At 41.8% G+C, this 23,413-nt stretch overlaps 1 protein-coding gene across 1 annotated transcript in view; it reads right to left on the bottom strand.

Annotated features, from left to right (window-relative positions):
* Positions 1–23,413, bottom strand: part of DNAI3 (dynein axonemal intermediate chain 3) — a 1,549,065-nt gene that overhangs the window by 695,662 nt on the left and 829,990 nt on the right. Inside the window, exon 7 of the mRNA XM_044086876.1 lies at positions 14,648–14,847. Within this exon, the coding sequence (XP_043942811.1) occupies positions 14,648–14,847 (200 nt within the window). The remainder of the gene's footprint in view (positions 1–14,647; positions 14,848–23,413) is intronic.

The raw sequence follows: 23,413 nt of genomic DNA, 5'->3' as shown, positions 1-23,413 counted from the left end.
AACTGATAGTTATATTTGCAGAGAAGATAATGAACATCGAATAGTATTATGCTTGCCAGGAGCAAAAATGGAAGATGTGAGACAAGCCTTGGAACGCCTTAATGTATGAATCCATTTTTATTCATGTCAGTACAAATTATGTCATCCACAAGGATTCTCTGACTGTTGGTAAGGAAATAACAACCCTCTTAGATAGTATAGCTTGTACTGGTGTTAGGATGCATTTTTCACAAATCACATATAGAAAGTACAGTCAAGTTACTGTGAATGAAAAGATTTTTTGGGTAAATCCCTACATGGAAAAAATGTCCCGTTTTAAAAAATGGAAATGTGTATAACATCCAAGCCTAGTTTTGGGCACAAGTGTTCAGACAGGACAGTGCACATTTGTCAAGATCAGGGAATAGAACATTTGCAGCAGATATTTTGCAATATTTGACAAAAACTTACCAGGATTTTTGCCAGGTTGAAAATTAAACACTTCACAGATAGCAACATTTGATGCATCTCTGATAGTTAATACTAGAAGCATTAATAATAGAGTTTTTTTATTGGAAAATTTGCTAAGTTCCCACAAGACTCATGTTGTTATTGTTTGTGAAACATGTTTAAAGAACAATCTGTCTGTAATTTTGTTACATTGCCTAGTCAATTTGTCAACACTGATTTAAAAATGTAAGATTATATTATCTGCTTGCTCAACTGTGTGTAACTGGTAATCATTTTGTGATTTGTGGTGCTGCGGTAGTGTTGTCGCCTCACAGTAAGACGCTGTCCGGTTCGATTCTCAGCTAGAGCGTCTTCTGCATGGAGACATTCTTGAATGGGCGTACCTTCATTGAAGGTTGTGCGTCAGGGCTGGCAACTCGGCACGTAAAAATCAACTCCCAATCATTAGCGGACCAGAGTTCCGCTGTGGCGACCCCTAACCGGGAAAAGCTGAAAGACACAACAACAACTGTATGTTCTACCTTGGAGCTTTTCTCCCCGGGCCTCCACTGAAAATGGACATGTATCAAGTCGGATTATCCCAGTCAACAAATGTAAATAAATAAATAAATAAAAAATTACTGGAAACCAGTTCTGTCAGGGTATAAATGTTTTTACTATAACAAGACATTCTAACAAAAAATCAGGTGGAGGTGTTATGATAGGGATTAAGTATAGTTATGAGACCTGTGATTATTACATGTTCAATGATAACACCAATACTATAGACTTTGTAACTGTGACAATAAAGACAACCCTGGGACATATAAAATTGTTTGAATGTATAGACCACCTAAGTCAAGTGCAGATGACCTAGAGGAATCCATACATTTCTTGCATGAAACACAGGAAGGAAGAATAATATTAGCTGGGGACTTAAATTTACCAGAAACTGAGTGGAATAATACTGATTCAACAATGTAGTAAGGACATGATTCACAATGTGTATTCAAGAACAACAATTGCTTCAGAATGTAAAAAAACTTACCAGGGAACGGAACATACTAGAAATTGTTTATGTTCCTAAAGAAATTACTGTTACTTCAAGTCAAGTTTTACCACCGTTGATGTGCAGTGATCATGGGGTTATAAAGGTTAATTTGTTGCTAGATAATTCTGCGAAACTGAAATCTAAAGAAATGTACAGAAGGTTAATTACAGATTATATGGAAGCAAAACAGTTACTATGTAAAACTAACTGCAGTGAAATGTTCAGTGGAAAAACTGCAGATGGAATGTGCAAAGTTTTGAAAGAGAAATTGCTTGAGTGCAAAAAATCAAAAAAAGTGTTTAACATCAGGATCTAGGCATACAACATCAGGGGGATATATTTCTATAAGAACAAGATATCTGACTAAGGTAAGAGACAAAAAATATATGGAAGAAAGGTTAAACTACAACTTTGAAAACTGAAAAAAACAAGCTGGACAAAGATTAATTATAATGAGACAAGATCAAGAAAAAATTGAAGAAAATGTATATAAAAATATTGAGCATAATAGGAAACCTTTTTATAGATACATAACATGTGGAAGGAGTAAAGACATACAAACTGATAAATTGTGTGCAGATTCTAAAAATTATTCTAAGACACAACAGATTATAGATATATTTACAAAATTTTATGCAAAACAGTTTGGCTCCACAAAAGGGGTAATAAGTTGTCCTAGTGACATCCAGGTAACCCCAGATACTGGAATCAAATTAGAATATATTGAAAAAGAACTGAGCAAACTGGATCCAAACAAAGCAAAGAGAGGAGACAAAATTAGTAACAATGACCCTGAGAACACTTCAGCAAGAATTTATGGTACCATTATATCTATCATTCACTAGGTGATATAAATATGGGGAGATTCCTCACGATGGAAGACATGCGATTATTAAACCTGTCTTAAAGGGGAAGGGGAGTAGAACAAACCCAGAGTCATAGAGACCCTTAAGTCTACTTTTATGTTGTTTAAAAATAATGGAAAGGGTAATACTGGATAACTTGTCAGAACTGGATAGGTTGGGACTTGAAACCATATATCAGCATGCATATGTTGAAAATAGATCTATTACCACCTGTAACATGATGTTCTATAACAATATAATAACAGCTATGAATGAAAAATTGTGCTGTAATGTAATTTATATACATTTAACTTCAGCATTTGACAGGGTCATACACAAAACACTGACCAGTAACTTAGTACAACTAGGTTTTGATGTACTCTTGATGAGATGGATAAGCTGCATGGCTTACAAACAGAACATAAGTATCATACAGCAACTGGACAGGTGAAATAAAGAAGTTATGTACTTACCATAACGTTCCATGTGAGTTGTTCATCTGACCTTCATTCTTACACATTGGTTCGGAGCCGATCCATCGGCTCCGAGTCGGCTGCTTTCACAAGCTCAAAATCTTAGAGTAGCTCGAGGCCAAGTCCCTATCCCATGATGCTCTCTGTCCTACCTCAGATCTAGTTTGCTGATCCCAGCATGTAACAGATACAACACATAACAGGTACTCCAACCAGAGTAAGAAGTCGCATAACAAGACCCACCAGACCACAAGTCTTACTCGTTCTTTGATAACCTGGAGGGGGAAGGCGGGTGGGAAAGTAAGAATGAAGGCGAGATGAACAACTCACATGGAACGTTATGGTAAGTACATAACTTCTTTATGTGAAGTTATTCAATCTTACCATTCATTCTTACACATGGGTAGCATCCCAAGCACCTTAATCCTGGGTGGCTAACAGGAGTATATTCCTGAGGACACTGGAACCAAAGGAAGCCCTGTCCACTTTGTAATGAGTGATAAAGGTATGCGGCCTAGACCAAGTGGCAGCTGCACATATAGTGTCCAAAGGCAATCGAGCCGCATAAGCTGAAGAAGTAGAAACAGCCCTAGTGGAATGGACTTTCACACCATGTTCTAATGGTTGGTTAGCTGAGGAGCATGTAAATTTAATGCAGTCAGTTAACCATTTGGAAATGGTAACTTTAGACACTGGTAGTCCTTTCTTAGTGTCAGCATGAGAAACAAAGAGTTGTTCTGATTTCCTAAATTCCTTTGTTCTGCCCAAATAGAATCTCAATTGTCTGTGAACATCAAGCTTATGCAACATATACTCCAACTTGTTTGAATGGTTAAAAAAAGGTTTGATTCAGGTTAGTCTCGGAACACACCTTTGGAAGGAAGGAAGGATTAGTCCTCAGTGACAATCTGTCAGAAGGAAACACCAAATATGGGGGTTTGATAGATAGGGCTTGAAGCTTGAACACTCTACGTGCTGAGGTAATGGCTACCAAGAAAATTGTTTTCCAAGAGAGAAATTTTAAATGGCAGGATGATACAGGCTCAAAGGGAAGGAAAATAATCCATGACAGCACAAAATTTAGACTCCAGGGAATAAAAGTTTGTCTAACAGGCGGCCTGAGATGAATGGTACCCATTAAGAAGGCCCTACATAGTCTGTGAGACATTAGGTTAGAACCTTCAGATCCGAGGTGGAAATTCGAAATTGCAGCCAATTGAACTCTTATAGTGGCAGCTGCAGCACTTTCATGAAAAAGCTTAGACAGAAATTGCAGAATACTAGCAATTGGGGCAATATTATTCTGGGAGGCCCAAAAGGCAAATCGGTTCCATTTGCTGGCATACAACTTTCTAGTGGAAGCTTTATGAGAAGATACAAGAATATGCTGTACCTCCGAGGAAAAGTCGTGTGACCTGGCTAGGTTGGGAATCGGAGCAACCAAGCTGTCAGTCTGAGGGAATGAAGAGAGGGATGAAGGGCCCCTGACGAATGTGTCAGCAGATATGGATATGGAACTGGGTCCAGAATCCAATGTTCCTCCATTTGATAGAGTCGAAGGAAGGGAAACCGAATCTGTCGAGGCCAAAAAGGGGCTATTAAGATTACAATCTTTCCCAGGGCTCTGGCTTTCTGTATGAATTTCGGAATCAGGGGAGTTGGTGGAAAGGCATATAGGAGGTCCCAGGGGTCAATTGTGTATGACCGAGTCCCTTGGGCTGTCCCCTTGTGGAAGATTCAGGGCAAAGTAGCTTCTGCACTTGGCATTCACAGAAGATGCAAACAGGTTGCAGCAAGACTGGCTCCAGTTGCGGAAAATCATCTCCTCAACCTTGTCTTTGAGAGACCACTTGTGCGGTAACAGAATGGCTCTGCTCAGTTTGTCCGCGATCATGTTGTATTTCCCCGGGATATGCGTTGCTATCAGAAAGCACCCGGTGGATACCGCCCACTGCCAAATTCTCAAGGCCTCTCGACATAAGGGGTAAGACTTGGTTCCCCCTTGCTTGTTGATGTACCAGACCTCAGACATGTTGTCTGTCTGGATCGCAATCGTCCCCAGAGGAAGAGATTCGTGGAAGTGCTGCAACGTCAAAAGCACCGCTCTCAGCTCCAGGACATTGATGTGCAATTGTGAGTCTGTTTCTGACCACGTGCCTTGGGCTGTTCTTCCCTGTAAACCCCCCCCACCCTATCAGAGAAGTGTCCGTGGTCACCGTGGCCGACGGCGGGGAAGAAACAAATGGGCAACCTACTGTTACCTGGTGGTTGGTCAACCACCAACACAGATCCTTCTTGCAAGAATCTGTAATCATTATCAAGAATGACATCGGAAGTTGTTGGTAAGACCACTGGGTAAACAGCAACCACTGAAGTATTCTCATGTGCATACGCCCCAGAAGAACTGCTATGAGTGTAGCTGCCATGGTACCTAGTAGTTTCAATACTTTAGAGACTGGTACTTTTTTTCTCAGCAGAATGTCCGATACCTGGTTTCGAAGAGTGGCTATTCTTTCCAGTGGCAATTTTACCATAGTGGTGGTGGTGGTGTCTAACTCTGCTACGATAAAGGAGATACGCTGTGATAGCGACAGCCCAGACTTGTCGAAATTTATAGTTATCCCTGAGAGCACACATTGAGAGTGTGATCCCTGGACAGAATTAGTTGATGTCTGGAGGTGGCGGTAAGGAGCCAGCCGTCCAGATACGGAAACACTCAAAATCCTAGATGCCTCTGGTGAGCCGTAACCACTGCCATGCATTTGGCAAACCTTCTGTGGGCTGTTGTGAGGCCAAAGGGCAGTGCTCGAAATATTGACTGGCTCCCAGATGGAAACGCAAGTGATCTCTGGATGGTCTAGCCATTTTGATATGATAGTACGCATCTTGAGATCTATAGAGCATATGCAAATGCCCGTTCCTAGGAACAGAAGGATCGATTGAAGCGTGACCATCCAGAACTTCTCCTTCTTTATGAATGTGTTGAGTCTGCTGAGGTCCAAGACGGGCCTCCAGTCCCCTGTTTTCTTTGGAACTAAAAAGAATCTGGAGTAAGTTCCAGATCCTATAAGGCCTGCTGGAACTGGCTGGATGACTCTCTTTTCCTGCAGCCTCTGGATTTCTATGGCTTCTTGATCCCTGAGACTGGGTGGAATGCCTGGGATTTTCTTCTGAACAGGTGGGGGTTCTGAGAATGGGATGATGTAACCTCTGGTAACAATGCTTTGTACCCAAGAATCTTTTGCAATTCCTAGCCAGGCATCCGGATACAAAGACAATCGACCCCTGATTGCCTCCAGAGTAGGACAGTCGGGCCTCCTTTCAGGAGCGCTGGTAGAGCTTAGCAAAGAACTGATCCCTGTCACCCTGGTTTTGTGGACACCCTCTGCCACCGGGGTGACGTCTTCCATTATTACCCCTTCCTGTGCACCTGGGGGGGGTCACTATGCTCCTTGGGACTTCCGGAACCACATTTTTCCACCTTTCTGCCTTTTGGGGTATGGTCTAAGTAGGGATGGAAAAATGGACTCCTATGGCAGATAGAGTCTTTCCATCTTGCTCACACCTAGTGAGAGCCTCCTTGACTTTGGTCCAGAAAAGAGATGAGCCATCAAATGGGGTGTTAACGAAAGAAGACTTGAAGGCTTCCGCAAAGGAGCATATGCACATCCAGAAATGTCTCTGAAGAGCTATTGCTGAACCCGATGCCCGACTTGAACCATCGGCTGCATAGGAAATGAGCAGCATGGATGAGTTAACTATGGAATTAAGCGTATTAAGCTGGGCTGTCACTTTCTCAGAGACACCTCCATCTGTACTACCCTGCAGAGTATTTCCGAGCTTTTTTAGGAGATCTCTGAAGACGGGTAAAATGAGTCAAGTAGTTGAGCGATCGCATAGCAAAAGTCACAGAACTAAAGATGCGTTTCCCGTATCTGTCCATAGTCCTGGAATCTCTGTTAGGAGGATGGACAGTAGAAGAGGTTTCAGACATCTATTTCTTGGTGGCTGCCACCACCACCATGGCATCAACCAACACCTCCCTTAGTGAGGAACATCTTATCTTGGGGGGACGTAATAAACTTGTTGGGCCTCCGAGGGACTAGTTCCACAGTATCAGGAGACTCCCACGCCCTTCGAGCAACCAATTCCATTAGTTCATCGAAGGGTGGAGTCACCCAGGAGGTGGAAGGTTGAGACCAAAAGGCCTTCAGGAGCACCAACTCATCCTCAGTAGGGCTAACAGACTGCCAGTCACCCCTCTGCTTAAGGACCTCAAGGATATTAGCAAAGGAGATATCCTCCGAGGGGGACCGTGGGGACCCTTCTAACTCCTCTAAGTCAGTGTCTGATGTAAGAGACTCCTGCGGGGAGTCTAAATGCCTCCTCTTGCAAAGTTTGTTCCTGGGAACCTCATCAGTGGGGGCTTCTGGTGAAGTCTCAGTATGAACTAAAACAAAGGCTAACTAGCCCAAAAAACAGTCTATCAAGAAAAAATGCATACAGATAGAATAATGAAAAAAGATCAATAATACTGGCCCGAGCTCTCTAACGACCTCCGATCTGATGCAGCGGCAAACTAGATTTGAGGTAGGACAGAGAGCATCATGGGATAAGGACTTGGCCTCAAGCTACTCTAAGATCTTGAGCTTGTGAAAGCGGCTGGCTCGGAGACAATGGATTGGCTCCGAACCCATGTGTAAGAATGAATGGCGAGAGTGAACAACTTCACATCCTTGGTTGCAGTCAGGGTGTCTCACAGGGATCTGTCTCAGGCCCTTACGTGTTTAGATTGTATCTTTCAGACCTAATTTTTACATGTGAGGTGATCTACAGTCTATATGCAGACAACATGAAACTGGGTAAACTGATTACAGATAAGGCATGTCTACAAAATAGCTTGACTAAATTGACCATTTGGGCACAACAGAATAATATGCTGGTAAATACATCAAAAACTAAGCATATGAGATTTGGAATACATAAATTGAAAGGTGAATATTTAATACAGCACACAGTGATTGAAACTGTAGAGTCTTTTAAGGATCTGGGTATATGGGTAGATTCAGCTATGAGTTTTTTTAATCATATAAACCAATTGGCTAATGATAGTTATAGAACTATAGGTTGTATAAAAAGATTTATAAAGTCTAGGAAATCAAAAATGATGAAGTCATTGTTTGCTAGTTACATTAGACCCAAACTTGAGTAAGAATAACAATATGGAAACCCTATAAGAAAACAAGCATGAGAAAACTGGAAAGAGTACAGCAGAAATATACCAAGAGCATCCATGGATGTGAAAATTTAAGTTATTATGAAAGACTAAAATATTTGAACTTGTACAGTGTTTATTACAGATCTCTAAGAGGAGATCTTATTCAGGTATATAGGGCATTTAGAGACAACTGCCTCTGGGAATGTTTGGAGTTATCAAAAAGTACTAGAGAATCATCTGACAACCTATGTAGAAGATTCTATAGGAATGAGAAGTGTACTAATCATTTCTCTGTCAGAATAGCTGATGCATGGAACAAACTACCAAATTACATTAAAAAAGTACTAGTTTAGATATTTTTAAGAACAGCATGGATACTTATTATGGGAACAAGTGTTCTGGTATATTGGCAAACTAGTAGGGCATTAATGCCCGTGCTTGAAATATTTGTATGTACGTATGTATGTATGTAAGATAGAACTCTTAAGTCTACCTTATTAGTGGGCTCAAATGGAGGTTGGGTGAGGGCTTGTAAGAGAATAGTAATGTCCCATGGAAGTGCTGGGTCCCTAATGGGAGGTCTTAATAAAAATGTGCTCTTGAAGAATGCTTTTGAGACCTTAAAGGATGCAACAGACATATCATTAACACCAACATGAAAACTGGGAAAAGCTGCCAATTGAATCTTGATAGTCGCATAACTGAAACCTTTGTCAAAGAGATTACACACAAATTCACGTATAGACGGCATTGGTGCTGCAAAGGTATCTAATCTCTTCCATTTGCTATGATAAATTTTTCTAGTAGACAGTTTCTGAAAAACAGACAGCATATTGACCACTACAGGAGTAAGCCTGGCATCTCTAGCTATGGTTATAATTGGAGGTACCATGCGGTTAACTTCAAGGCAGTCCAGAGGGATGGCATAGGAGATCTGAATACTGATTCAGCATCCATGGTGGATGTACTAGAAGACACCAAAGGAAGGGAAACCAAGTCTGTCAGGGCCAAAAGGGTGCAACAAGGATAACCATGGCCCTGCACTATGTGGCTTTCTGTACGAGCTTTCTCATTAGAGGTAATGGGAGAAAGGCATACAGGAGCCCCATGGCCCAACTGTGGACTAAAGCATCCCTTTGTGACTCCCTTTGGGGAAATCAGGGTGAAGTACCTGCTGCATTTGTTGTTCAGATAGTACACAAAAATGTTACAGACAGGCTAGTACCAGTGGCTGAAAATTGTTTGTGCTACCACATGGATGAGGGACCATTAGTGAGGCATCTAAAGCATTCTGATCAATTTGTCCGCAAGTACATTGGTGATTCCTGGGATGTACATTGTGATGACTTTGCCCACTACGAAACTCTCATGGCTTCCTGACAAAGAGGGTAAGAATGCATTCCTTCTTGTTTTCAGATGTACAATACAACCATCTGTCTGAATGGATATCAAACCCTTGGGAAGCAGGTCCTAAAATGCATACAGTGCTATGAGAACTACCCCAATCTCCAAGATACTGATGTGAAGATTGGCCTCTGTCATCGACCATGTACCTTGAACAGTCTTGGGGGAACCAGTTGGAGAACTCTTTTTTTCTAGCAGCTTTCTATGGCTGCTGAGTCCCACTGATTGGGTGGAACATCTGAAACTTTCTTTTTCTTTTTGGTTGAAGAAAAAAGGGAACTGAGTAACCTCTGGATAGTATCCTTAGCACCCTTGAATCTGATGTTATCTTCTGCCAGGCCTGAGGGTGTAATTAGAGACATCCCCCAGCTGCCTCCAGAGTGCAGCAGTTGGGCAACCATTCAGGGGCAATGAAAAGCTTTCTCTGAAAAGGGACCTCAAAAAAGTTGATTTTGCAGTTCGCCTCTGTCTTTTGGGAGTCATCCATTAAAATTGCCTCCCCATCTGTCACAGGAAGGGCTTTTTCATCGGAAGTTATGGATAGAACTCTGTGATTTGTAGAACCACGTCATCTTCCCAGATCTCTGGTTTCTGGAGAATGATCTTTGTGGTGTGGAGAAGCATACTCCCACTGCAGAGAGAGAGAGCCTTTGCCGTCCTGTTGACTCCTGGTGAGTATCCTTGAATTTAGGTCCAAACAAGGTGGAACCACCATAAATGGCATTAATGAAAGATGACTTAAAGCATTTCACAAAGACGCATATTTATATCCAGGAGTGTCAGTGCATGGTGATGCTCGTGCCTGCCACTCTGGCCATACCATCAGCTGCATTAAAGAGTAGACACCTGGCCTCATTTGAAGAAAGACTGAAGGTTGGGAAGCTGGGACTTCACTGTTTATTAAACATCCCCCAGCAGTACCCCTGAGAGTGACTTGGTGATCTCCTTTGTCAAGTACCTCGGGAATCTTGTAAGGTGGGCCAGATAGTTCAGCGACTGAAGGGCAAAAAGGACTGACATGTAAGTCCACTTTCCAGATCTATCCAACACCCAAGACTGTCTATTGGGAGGATGAACAGAACAGCTTTCCTCCAATAGCTCGCTCTTAGTTGCTGCTGCCACCACCATAGCATGTACTGGTGGACCCTTACTCCAGTGCTTCCTATCACTCATTAGATGTCTTAAGGCAGTTAAAATAACACTAGTTATGTCTGTATTTGAATAGTATACCCTACTAAGCATATGTATACTTAATTTGCTTGTTTTGTTTTTTTACCTTCAATCACAATACTGCTGTTCTTTTTATTCCTATCTAGACTACAGTATATGATTGTATTAGTGAAATGTATAACATGTATTTTTCATTTGCTTGTATGTGAGATTGAATCAACATTATCTGTATGTTGTATATGTATTTTACTGTTATTTATAAATGTGGAGCTTTTCTCCCCAGGCCTCCACTGAAAAAGGACATTTTGTTCATTCAGACTTTCCCGGTAAACGTAAAATAAATACATAAATAAATTCAGGGCAGTCAATATGCAATTGGTTTTCTTTAGAATGGGCTCCATCACATCAGGGTCCTGCCATGACCATTGAGCCATTAGGTCAATAATGGGTGGTAACACCCAGGACGAAGTTGGTCCTGAACTAAAAACTTGTAAGAATACTGACTCATCTGGAGAAGGATCTTGGGATTTCCAATCCCCTCTCTGTTTCATTAATTCTACAATGTTTCCAAAGGAGGTATCTTCAGAGAGGAAGCAAGGGGAGCCCTCTCCTTCATCTAACTCAGCATCTTGAGTGAAGGACTTGGGTGATGAGTCTAGATGTTCCGATTATGTGTCCGCTTTCTGGGAACTCTTTCTTGGGGTTCAGCAGAAGGGTCAGAATTAGACAGAAGAGTGACAAAGCAGATTTCTTCAGAAACTCTTGGTACCAGCTGTTCTTGTATGACTAGATGTAGAGCAGAAGATGCAGATTGCAGGTGGGGTTTGGGTGGAACCAAAATAGTAGTAGCTGCCTTTTCTTTGGTGGATGCCAAAACCCTTTTGAAAGTTTCAAAAGCTGAGGATGCTATCAGCACCAATGATTCCCTCCACTCCAAAGAGGAAAAGGAAATGTTGGTGCCAATGAGCTTCAGTTCCAAAGCAGATCTCAGTCCTGAGCTATCTAAAGCCAAGGCCTCAAGGGGAAGAGATGGCACCAAGAACCTTCATGTTGAAATCACTCCCCTGAAGCTTGGCTTCAAAGCTTCTCCTCTGAATCTCACCTCAATCTAATGCTATCAACATTGACAGAGACTGAGATATAGTGGGGGTCAAAGATGCCAGGAGCTCAGGTGCTGACAAAGGAACTATGATTCCAATTGGTTCCAATGAGCCCAAAGCCAAAGGTTGGATGGGTGCAGATTCTTACATCTTGGGGTTAAGATGGCTAACAGTCAGCACCCTACCAGGAGATGGTGCCAAGATAACCCCAATCTGTATCTGTGTCTTCAAAAATGTCCTCATCATCCTGTCAATGTCCATCTCTGTAAGGCTTCTTGATGATCGAGAGGACGAGAGGATGATACTACCGAGGAGGGTCGAGAGTATCTCTTTTCTTGAAGTATGGGAAAATTAAGGCTTGACATCACCAGTTCTAGTGAAAAAACAAGCCCCTAGAGAAGGAGTATGTGGCTGCGGGATTGTCAGTTCTGTCCTCCTTGGAATTTTAGGGTCAGGACCGACAGCTGTGGTCAGTTCCGGTGATCTCTTTTTTGAAGGTTTCAATTCCATGTCTTGAGATTTTGCCTTAGTTTTACCCTTCTCTTTGCTGGAGGAGGTACAAGGAGAAGGTGAAGGAGTAGCTCCTGAATGAGCTGGAAGGACCCTCTTAAAAACTAATTTATCCAGCTGTGTTTAAAGAGACTTGCCACTAAAAGCTGTACAAGACTGGCAGTCCATGGCTAGGTGAGCCACACCAAGACAATAGACACACTCTGTGTGTGAGTTCTGAGTGGGGCAACTTGTGTTCAAACTCAGATAATTTTTTGAAGCCTGACTCTTCTGACATGCTAAGGCTGGAAGAGGGACAGAAGTCACAAGCAAAATACAGTACACGTTAAACTATCTATAAGGAGAAAGTTATAATAAAGGTAAAGCACTATTAGAGTAATCTATAGTAAAACAGGAGAACTATCTCCTACTAAAGTTATATAGAAATAAATGTTTTTTAAACTACTATTTTTATGTTGCTCGTCTTTTCGTCTTTTCCCGGTTAGGGGTCGCCACAGCGGAACTCCGGTCCGCTAATGATTGGCAGTAGATTTTTTTTTTTATGGTGCCGAGTTGCCAGCCCGACGCCCAACCTTCAGCGAAGGCAAGTCCATTCACGCATGTCTTTCAGAGGTCACTCAACCGCAGGAAGGACATGCAGACTCCACACAGAAGGCACTCCAGCCAAGAATCGAACAGGAGAACCTTTTGCTGTGAGGCAACAACGCTACCACTGTACCACCGCGGCTTCGATAAACTACTATTGTTATAAAGAAGAAAAATTATCTAGTGAAAGTTAAGAAAACTCTCACAGTGGGAGAGAAGTATAACTTGTGAAACACTTTGCAAAGTTGTAGGAGCTCTCTGCATATTCAAACAGTCTGAGTGGCAAACAAGATTTGGTTATCTGTGGTTCAATCTATGGCATTATGGGTAGGGGAGGAGTCAGAGCTCTGTAACTGATAAGTTTGAGATCTGTGCCAAGGTCGGATCCCTTCAGATCTGACAATCCACATGTTTGAATGGATGAAAATAAACAACATTGGATTCAAAGCTTAAACACTTATCCCAGACCCCAAAACTAAAGCAACACAACTTTTAGCAGACAAAAGTAGTTTTAACTTTGTTTAAACAATTTTTTTCCAAAAAGGTAAAAAGTAATGTTACTATTTAAAAGTTACTAAAAGTCATGTGACAGTCAATAAAAAAACACCTTTTTTCCAAGCTTAAAATTAATATTTTCACATAAAAGTTCAGTTTCTGTTATAAAATGTAGATCTGAAAGTTTTTTTTCCTGAAGGGAACCGATCCTCAAAAGCCAAAAAGGGGAGCGTTCTTCAACAGTAGGAAAGCTCAGAGGGGCTTGGCACCAAAGTTCAAACTGACTAATGGTCTGAGCATGTGGAAGCACCATGAAGCTTTGGAAACTGGTCAGCTGTTATATTCTCAGCAGAATGCAATCCAGCTAAAGCAACCGCAGCAGTGATTCTAATGATGAACATATATGCTTTTTTATAATTTTAAAGTTAATAACAAATACAGGACACCTGCATCGCCTTTGCTCAGTGTAATGGCACTCTTTTCTTGGCACCCAAGTCTAAAAGATTACTGAGACAAAAAAGGAAATGAGACAGATAATTCTGTTACTGACACTTGACCGTTATAATGTTACAGTGTTACAATGTTAACAGACAACTGACTAACAAATCTCAATACAGGTTACCTAGGAGTTGGTGTCCTGCTGCAACTGGATTATAAATGGCAACAACAAACAGTAAAGTCTAAATGAAAAATAAATCTAAACTGATTCTCTCACATTAGAAGGTAGTGTGTTACATAATCCTCTCACATATATCATTCTGCAGAGATGCAACACTTACATTTTTATGCATTTGTATTAAACCCTCTAGATACTGATGCCACTTTTCAGGCATGACCAGGGTTGCCAGATTGGGGACAAAGTGAAGACTAAAAAATCGTCCGCCTTAAACACAAGAAGCTCCGTGTTTAGCGATTTTTGATTGGCCCATATGCCGGTATACGGGCCAATCAAAAAAAAAAAAACAAAGCGGAGGCTGCCTGGGACTTAAACCGGCAGTGCAGGACTCGGGATCAGGCTGCTGATCTCGGGACAGTCCCACCCAAATAGGGACATCTGGCAACCCTGGGCATGATCCAGGAGCACTGTCTGGTTTAATGATTTTACAACAACTGCACTTTACAAGCACAGACTAAGGGAATCAAGCTCAGGACCAACAGGCTCATATGTAGTTAGCTTATGGAAGGCTTGACCATTTGTCTTTTTGCTTACAGCACCCAGAAGAATTTGTCTCTTGTTTCTGCCTACTACAAAGCATGACCAAATAAAGAATGAATAACAAATGCTTCTTCAAAGAAGCTCTCAACACTTTTATGAATGTGACTTACCAAACAAAAAGCATAAAGTCATATACATTTAGTCTGCTTACCACTTTGTCTGACTACTTGTTTCTTGCATCTGTGGAACAGCTTGAGTTCCAGTGTCTCTTTCCAGCTGTTTGATGCTGAATTTTTTGTCATCATATGATGTGCATTCAACGTAACCATCCTTGACATCTGAAGAATTACGGTCACTGAATTTTACTGGTGCTCCAAACTCCTTTCGCACACGAGAAATGATACATTTTATCTGGAATTAAGAGCATGCAATTTAAAAACTAGTCATAGATATAAACAGTTCATTCAGTAAATTCACAAAACATTATTTAGTGTACATGTTACTTTCAGTTGGTTTCTTATTTCTTCTTCTAGTAACAACCGTCTGATTTTCAGGAGTTCAGCCACACTGGCAACTTCTCTATCTCTTCCCTAGTGGGAAGAGTTGATAGCAACAGACAAGAAACTGCCACCAAATATCACGTCTGAAACATTACTTTTGAACACAAAGCCTAGCTATACTGGAATCCTGCATGATCACAGAAAGAGCAGCCAACAACTCTTTCTTCCCCCCAAAATAGCTGATGGAGCACCTAGGGTGTTACTTTAAGTCACAGTGTTAATCAGAAAAGCAATCATGTCAATAAAACAGCTGATGTGATTCAGAACTCTGCTTTAGCTCTTTATCACTGTATTCAAGAAGAGAGGTGCTAAGCCATCATACTTTAATTCCATTTTTCTTATGGAACACATCACATAGCCATTTTACTAAAGTAAAAATGCTTACGCATGACACCATGCAAATACGTACCCTTTCAGATGGCATGTGCCTGGGGAGACTGGTGGGGGGGGCAGACTGGTGGGGGGGGGGCAATCAAGATGTCTTTATAAGGGTGGAAGCAGCAGACTTGAATGGAAGGATGGAGTTTACTAAAACAGTAGAAGCATAGTTGATATCTTTTGACTGTTAAGTTCATGGGATGAAGACCCTGACACAAACCTAATGCAATTCAACAGAATGCTAGAAGCTAAGGACAAAAAGTATTTTGATAAACAGCACATCTGAAAATAAGATAAATATTATTACAAATGGAAAATGAAAGGAAACAGAAAGTAAGGTGTCATTGCTGAATTCATTAAGTTTTACAGATTTCTTGAAAAGACTCGAGAGAAGGTCGACGTAGGTATGGCACTAAAATTAGACTCAAGCAACAGATGCATTATTTGCTGAAAGTATTAGCTTATTCATTTTGTCTCTTCTTTGTTCATGAAATCATCAACAACTGATCCTAATATAACAGACAGTAAAGTACAGTTGTATGTAAGCTATTTACCCATAAGACTAAATCTCCAAAGTGGCATCAGTGTAACAGTAAATCATAAATTCTTATGTTTACTTATCCATCTTCTTGTGTCCCGTTTCATCACCAGAAATTAGGCAAGAAGTATCTATCCCAAATAAGGAATGGTCCAGAGTGTGCAACATGCTGATGCAGGCTAACTAGGCTCATCTATAAATAATACACGTTCCCAGATATTTTTTAAGTTCTTTGGGCCTGCATTAACTTCAGAGATACGTACTTGTGACATGGAGTTTAGACAAGATAATGGACAAGATAATGGTATAATCTATTTAACAGAATACAAGGACATAGTCAACACCCAAACTGCCAAATCCATACCTGCCAAAAAGTACAGTTGTGTACACTTACCATAAATGTAGATGTCCGAGTGTATTCACTGTTGCAGTCATCACATTTGGGTTATCCCTGCCAGGGTAGCCCTCGGCTGGCCCGAATATCAGAAACTTAGTATTTCTGTGTCAGTTGCTGTCACTTGAGGACTGACGTCAGGTCATCAGTGGTATAACGGTAGGCACCCGACACCATTACATCAGTTTTTCTTGCCCTAACCTGTCAGGAGCCCCCAGAATAGGAGGACATGTTATGGTGGAAGAACATCACCAGTGGAAAATAAATACCAATATGTCCCTTGTAAGGAAAGGAGAACAACAAGGAAGAATGGTAACAAAAGGAGAAAGAGAAAAAAGGGAGCTGGAGGGAGGGAAACCAGGACTGCAACAGTGAATACACTCGAACAAATACAATTATGGTAAGTGTACACAACTGTACTATGTTCTTTATGTTTAACTGTTGCAGTCATCACATTTGCATAGATTCCCAAAGCTGAGGAAATGGGTGGAGGCAGTCAAGAAAGCTAGGGGCTGGCTAGGATGCCCTGCAAGACTGCAGAGGCAAACCCTGCCCTGGATTTGGAGAAGAGAGGCAGGTGGTAATGCTTGGTGAAAGTGTAAACAAATGTCCAGGTGGCAGCCTCCAGGGATGTCCCTGGTGGGGACTCCTCTGAGGAAAGCTGCAGAGGTGGAGGCTGCTCTAGTGGAGTGTGTCCTGGCCCTCTTGGGGGGAGGCTTACCATGCTGTTTGTAGCAGAAATGGATGCAGTGTGCAATCCATTTGGAAATGGTTTCCTTAGAGATGGCTTTGCCTCCTGCCCCTGTAGCAAAGCTAACCAGCAATTGATCAGACTTTCTGATGGATTTAGTCCTGTCCAGATAGTATCTGAGCTGTCTGCGCACATTTATATAGTGAAGAATCCTTTCCCCCTTGTTCTGGGGATTACGAAAGAAGGTGGGCAAATGAATGGATTGGTTGAGAGCCACAATGGACACCACCTTGGGCATGAAGGATGGGTTAGTTCTGAGGGATACCCAGTCTGCATGGAAGATGATGAAGGGTTCCACAGCCATGACTGCTTGCAGCTCAGATACTCTTCTGGCTGAAGTGATGGCCAGAACAAAGGTGGTCTTCCAGGAGAGAAATTTTAGCTCTGTTTTGATCAGGAGAACCCCTGGAGAGAGAAGGTGTTCAAAAGCTATCAAGGCGTGCTGCACAGCCATCATTTCTTTTTGAATGATGTGAAGGGGGATTTGCTGTGGACTCCATTGGCCCTGTATGCACCTGCCATCCAGGTATGCCCCCCAAGCATAGTCTGATGCATCTTTGGTGAGGATCTGGGCAGCAGGGTGTGGGGAGAAGGGCAATCCCTTGTTGTGGGAGCATGCAGTTGCCCACCAAAGAAATTCCTTTCTGAGGCAAGGAATTATAGGTAGAAGAGTTTCCAGGTCTTGAGAGTGTTGACACCAAAGGCTGTTTAGGTACCACTGAAGTTTCCTCATATGCAGTCTGGCATGTGGAATGAGGAGAACGCAAGATGCCTTGAACCCCCAGAGCTTGCAGGAATTTCCTTGCAGAAAGCTGGTTGCCAGTTGAGAGAAGTAGGCTGACAGGAAAACTTGTTTTTTTGTGTAAGGTATGCCATCTGGGATGCTGTGTCCAGACTTGCTCCCAGGAAGATTATCCTTTGGGTGGGGCCCATGCTTTGATTTCTTTTCATTGACTGTGTACCCCAGGGAGGTTTGTAGGTTCTTTTCAAAGGCCAGGTGCTTGAGCAGCTTTTCCTGGTTGTCTGCCTGAATAAGGCAGACGTCTAAGTAGGGATAAATTTGAATATTAATTTGTCTGCAAAAGGCAATGGCCGGGGCCAGGTATTTTCTGAAAACTCTGGGAACAGTACATAAGCCAAAGGGAAGCACAGAGAACTGAAAGTGTTGAGATCCTGCCCTGAAGCAGAGATATTTTCTGCATGATTCCTTGATAGGAATGTGGAGGCAGGCCTCTTTTAGATCCAAGGTGGCTAGCCAGGTGTCCTTGGAGAGCATGAATAGCAACTGCTGGAGGATGAGCATTTTGAATTTTGGGATCACCAGGAAGGTGTTTAGAATGGATAGATTGAGAATGGGGCACCAGGTGCCCTCTTTTCTGGGCACCAGGAAAAGTCTGGAGTAGAAGCCCTGGCCTAGCTGTTCTGCAGGAATATGCTTTACTGCCCTTAAAGAGAGCAGGGAATGGATTTGCTTTTGAGCCTCTGCCCACTGATTTGGTGGTAGATTTGGAAACCCTTTTGGGGTTGGAAGGGTGTGGCAGGAGAATTTCTATCCCTGAGACACAATGTTCGGAACCCATTGGTCCTTGGTAATGGTGGCCCAGGTATTTGAGTGAAAGGAGAGTTTTCCTCCTATGTGCAAGCGAAGGTGGGCAGAGGGGAGGATGGGAGGAGGTGAGTCATTGTGAGGTGGCTTACAACTCCCTGGTTTTGAAGTGGAGGTAGTCCACTGCTTAGATCTCTGCATTCCCTGGGGCTGCTGTCTGGGGGGGTTTGCTTTCATGGGGCATAGGCTTGGCCTGTTTACTCGGAGCAGGAAAGGACCAGTGCTTGGAGGGACAATGCCTGCTGAACCTAGGGAGCTGGACCAGTAAGAAATCTTTAACTGTTTGCATAGATTTTGCTTTTTTTAAGACCTCTTCTGCTTTAATGCCAAATAAGATATCTTTGTGCAAGGGGGCATCCAACAATTTAGATTTGACATTGTCTGGTAGGGGTTGTTCCTTAAGCCATGCATGTCTTCTAATGACAGATCCAGTGACTGCTGCCCTGCAAAAAGCTTCTAGGGCTTTAAAACCACAGTGCAAAGTGTGTTTAGTCACTTGACTTGCAGAATGCATTAAGTCTTGTAAATCTTTAGATTCTGCCCAAGCAGGAAAGGAAGTCATTTTTTGTTTAAAGAGTTCCAAGGTATGTTGCTGATATTTAAGCATATGGAACTGATGATTAAATGCCCTGATAGCAAGAGCAGTTGAGGTGTATACTTTTTTACTCCATCTGTCCAATGCTTGGAAATCCCTGTCTGAGGGTGTGGGATTCTTAGCAGAGGTTGCTTTAATCCCTTTAGGCCCTTGAGAAATGACCTCAGGGTCAGCTGCAGCATTTTCAAAAAGATATTTTTGTGAGTCAGGGACTCTGTAGTACCTGTCTGGTTTTCTGAGAGCAAGAGGTAAGGCTTCAGAAGTCAAACTGGATTCAAGGAAAACATCATCCACCACATTCAGGACTGGGGGGGTGGGTGGACAAGGGTCTGTGTTGTGGAAGGTGCAGAAATTCCCCGAGTCTCTTTTTAGACTGAGGGTAGTCCTGACTCCCCAACTGGAAATGCTCCCTTAAAGTATGCAGGCTTTCCCCAAAGGAAAAATCCTCTGGGGAACATGCTGAAGGAATGGATTCCTCTGCATCAGAATCCTCATAAGTGGAGAGGGGTTGCATGTTTTCATAGTCAGATGCATCAGATTCATCTGACTAGACAAAACTACTGGGGACAGTTCTCTTTTCCTTTTTGAAGGGGTAACTTGGCTTCCCCCTATCAGCATGATAAGGTCTTCCACCATTTTAAGCATTTGAAACTGAGACAAGGAACCAGGTGCCTGAGAGTGGGTATTTGGTTTCTTGGGTGTAGTTCGAACCTTGGGTCTAAGGAACTCGGTTGTTTTCGAAAGAATGGCAGTCGCGAAAAAAGATGTCGGTTTGTGTCGAGATTTGATTGTGCGAAGGACTTCCTCAGAAGCCGGTGCCTGCTCAGCAACTCCAGACCCATCCAAGGTGGAGACAACCACAGGATCCTTCGACAAAGAAGAGTTTTGCAGCATACTGGACTCCGAAAGTGTCTCAGTAGTGGCCTGAGAATCAACTGAAGCAGGCTTCAGGGGGCTGCGAAAGTGCCTCACTGAGTACCGGAGGGCTGATGACTAGCTTAATGGAAGCATCGCAAGTAGGTTTTGACCTGTGTGGTCTGTCTCTGTCTTTATCTTTACGTTTTTTCAGAAGATCTACTGCTGGATGGCTTACCGAAGCCATATCGGAATTCAAGGACTGAAAACGAAAATATCTGACTACAATAAGGGCCCAACGACAGATAGTTCTGGCGTTAAACAAAGCACAGAAGTGACAAAGGGGGACGTCGTGGTCTGGGCCTAGACATGTGATGCAGTAAGAGTGGAAGTCTCGGTGTGGTATTTGCTTTCCACAGGCGAGACAATTATTAACTTTTTCTGACATCGTTTAGTGCAAGAAAAAAGGATCCCCAAATGGGTACTTAGCTTTTGAAGACTTCAACTTCAATTCGGAAACAAAAACTCAGGTAGAGGCCGACCGGCACTCATGCAAACTGCTTCTGCTTCAGGCTCCACAGCAAGAAAGACTGATGTAATGGCGTTGGCTGCCTTACTTTATATCACTGACGACCTGACGTCAGTCCTCAAGCAACAGCAACCGATGAAGAAATACTAAGTCTCTGGTAGGGATGGCCGAGGGTTACCCTGGCAGGGATAACCCAAATGTGATGACTGCAACAGTGAAACACAAAAACATCACATATTTATTATTTATTTACTAGCATTTGTTTTCTTGGAAATTCTGACTAGGTATATAAAGTAATACCCCTTTTCAGGTGAGAACTGGGGAGAAAGGCTCCAGCAACTGCATAAAAAGTAAGCAATTATACAATAAGCATAAGAACATAAGAATAAGCAATAATATGATGTACAACAATCATAAACATAGTGAGAAGCAAGAAATGTTACATAGAACACAACTGCGTATGACATAGAGGATATGCAACAGTAAGCTAATCGGAATAGTCATAAAAAAAAAATTATAAGAAGTGATGCCGTCTTTGGGATATGACTATTCTATTAATCAAAGGTGTGATATGAAAAAGATTAACAGTAGTAGTGTGCTATAATAAACTGTAAGTGTAATACTCCATATAACATCTTAATGTAACATCAGCTGGCAGTGAAGCATACCATACAACACAGGCAGCAAGCTTTTTCTTTTGTAGAAAAACAGCATGACTTAAAATCAGTATCTCCCTCTCCCCAATTCTAGTTCCATATCTAGCAAGTGCATGTGCAGCTAAAGCTATACACAATGGAAGTCTGAAGACATGCACTGCATGGTGTCAGTCTATCGAGATCTACAATGCTCATCCTAACACCTTTATGCTATATGTACAAGCTACAGTGGATATAAAAAGTTTACACACCCCTGTTAAAACGCCAGGTTTTTGCAATATAAAACATGACACCACAACAAATCATATCAAAACTTTTTCCTCCTTTAATGTGACTTATAACCTGTACAATTTAATTGAAAAACAAACAAACCTGTTAGGGGAAAAAATATAAAAAATAAAAAACATACAACATGCTGGTTGCATAAGTGTGCACACCCTTAAACTAATACTTTGTTGTGTGTGCACACCCTTAAACTAATACTTTGTTGAAGCACCTTTTGATTTAATTACAGCATCCAGTCTTCTTGGATAGAAGTCTATCAGCATGGCACATCTTGACTTGGCAATATTTGCCTACCGTTCCTTGCAAAAGTGCTCCAAATCTGTCAGATTGCGAGGGCATCTCTTGTACAAAGCCCTCTCCAGGTCACCCCACAGATTTTCTATTGGATTAAGGTCTGGGCTCTGGCTGAGCCATTCCAAAACTTTAATTTTCTTCTGGTGAAGACATTCTTTTGTTGATTTGGATGTATGCTTGGGGGTCATTGTCATGTTGAAAGGTGACATTCCACTTCATCTTCTGCTTTCTAGCAGACGCCTGAAGGTTTTAGGCCAAAAGTGACTGATATCTGGAACTGGTCATAATTCCCTCCACCTTGACTAAAGCCCCAGTTTCAGCTGAAGAAAAGCAACCTCAAAGCATGATACTGCCACCACCATGCTTCACCGTGGGGATGGTGCTCTTTTGGTGATGTGAATTGTTGTTTTTTCCATCTTGCAACCCTACCCCATAGTCCAGACATATGGAGAATATGGGAGATTGTTGTCACATATAGTATACAACCAATACTTGCCAGAAATTCCTGCAGCTCATTCAGTGTTGCTGTAGGTCTCTTGGCAGCCTCCCTGACCAGTTTTTGTCTTGTCTTTGCATCAATTTTGGAGAGACGTCCAGTTCTTTGCAACATCACTGTTGTCCCATATTTTCTCCACTTTCTGACGACTGTCCTCACTGTGTTCCATGGTATATCCAATACTGTGGACATTTTTTTGTACCCTTCTCCTGACTGATACCTTTCAACAATGAGATCCCCTTGATGTTTTGTAAGCTTTCTGTGAACCATGGCTTTTGCTGTAGCAGGCAACTTAGTAAATGTCAGAAAAATCCTACTAGGACAGCTGAACTTTATTTGGGGTTAAAGAGTCTCTTTAATTGATGGCAGGTGTGTATCCAAGAAGACTGAATGCTGTAATTAAATCAATAGATGCTTCAACAAAGTATTAGTTTAACGGTGTGCACAAACAACAAAGTATTAGTTTAAGAGTGTGCACACTTATGTAACCTGTGTATTTTACGTTTTTTATTGTTTTATATTTTTTCCCTAACAGATTTGTTTGTTTTTCAATTAAATTATACATGTTATAGGTCACATTAAAGGTGGGAAAAGTTTTGAAATGATTTATTGTGGTCTCATTTTTTTATATCACAAATAAGAAAGAACGCTCATAAAAACAAATTGGTTAAGCGCTTTCACCCACCTATGTGGGCTTCTTCAGAACAATGTATTGGTTGCAAAGACGCCTTAAATAACTTATTTGGCGCCAAAACAATTCAAACATTTAAAGCCATAGATGCTCAAAAAAGAAACTGTCATACGTTCTTTCTGGTTCTCATTTTAATGTTGTAATAAACTTTTTCTATTTGTGGATGTATCGCTGGATTTCATTCATCACAACATCAATTCTGAGGTGAACAGGCACTTATTGGGGACTCCGTGGCTACAAGGTTACTTTGTATTCTTACAGAGACAATTCAGTTAGATCACCAAGGTGGTATTCTAGTGCAAAGGGTTTCAAAACAAATAATGGTTCTTTAAGGTAATTCTTTAATAAG

The sequence above is a fragment of the Protopterus annectens genome, chromosome 10.part0, assembly GCF_019279795.1.
Source record: "Protopterus annectens isolate FY-2018-M chromosome 10.part0, PAN1.0, whole genome shotgun sequence".
NCBI classification, from domain to species: domain Eukaryota; kingdom Metazoa; phylum Chordata; order Ceratodontiformes; family Protopteridae; genus Protopterus; species Protopterus annectens.
This window is presented reverse-complemented; position numbering and strand designations above follow the sequence as displayed.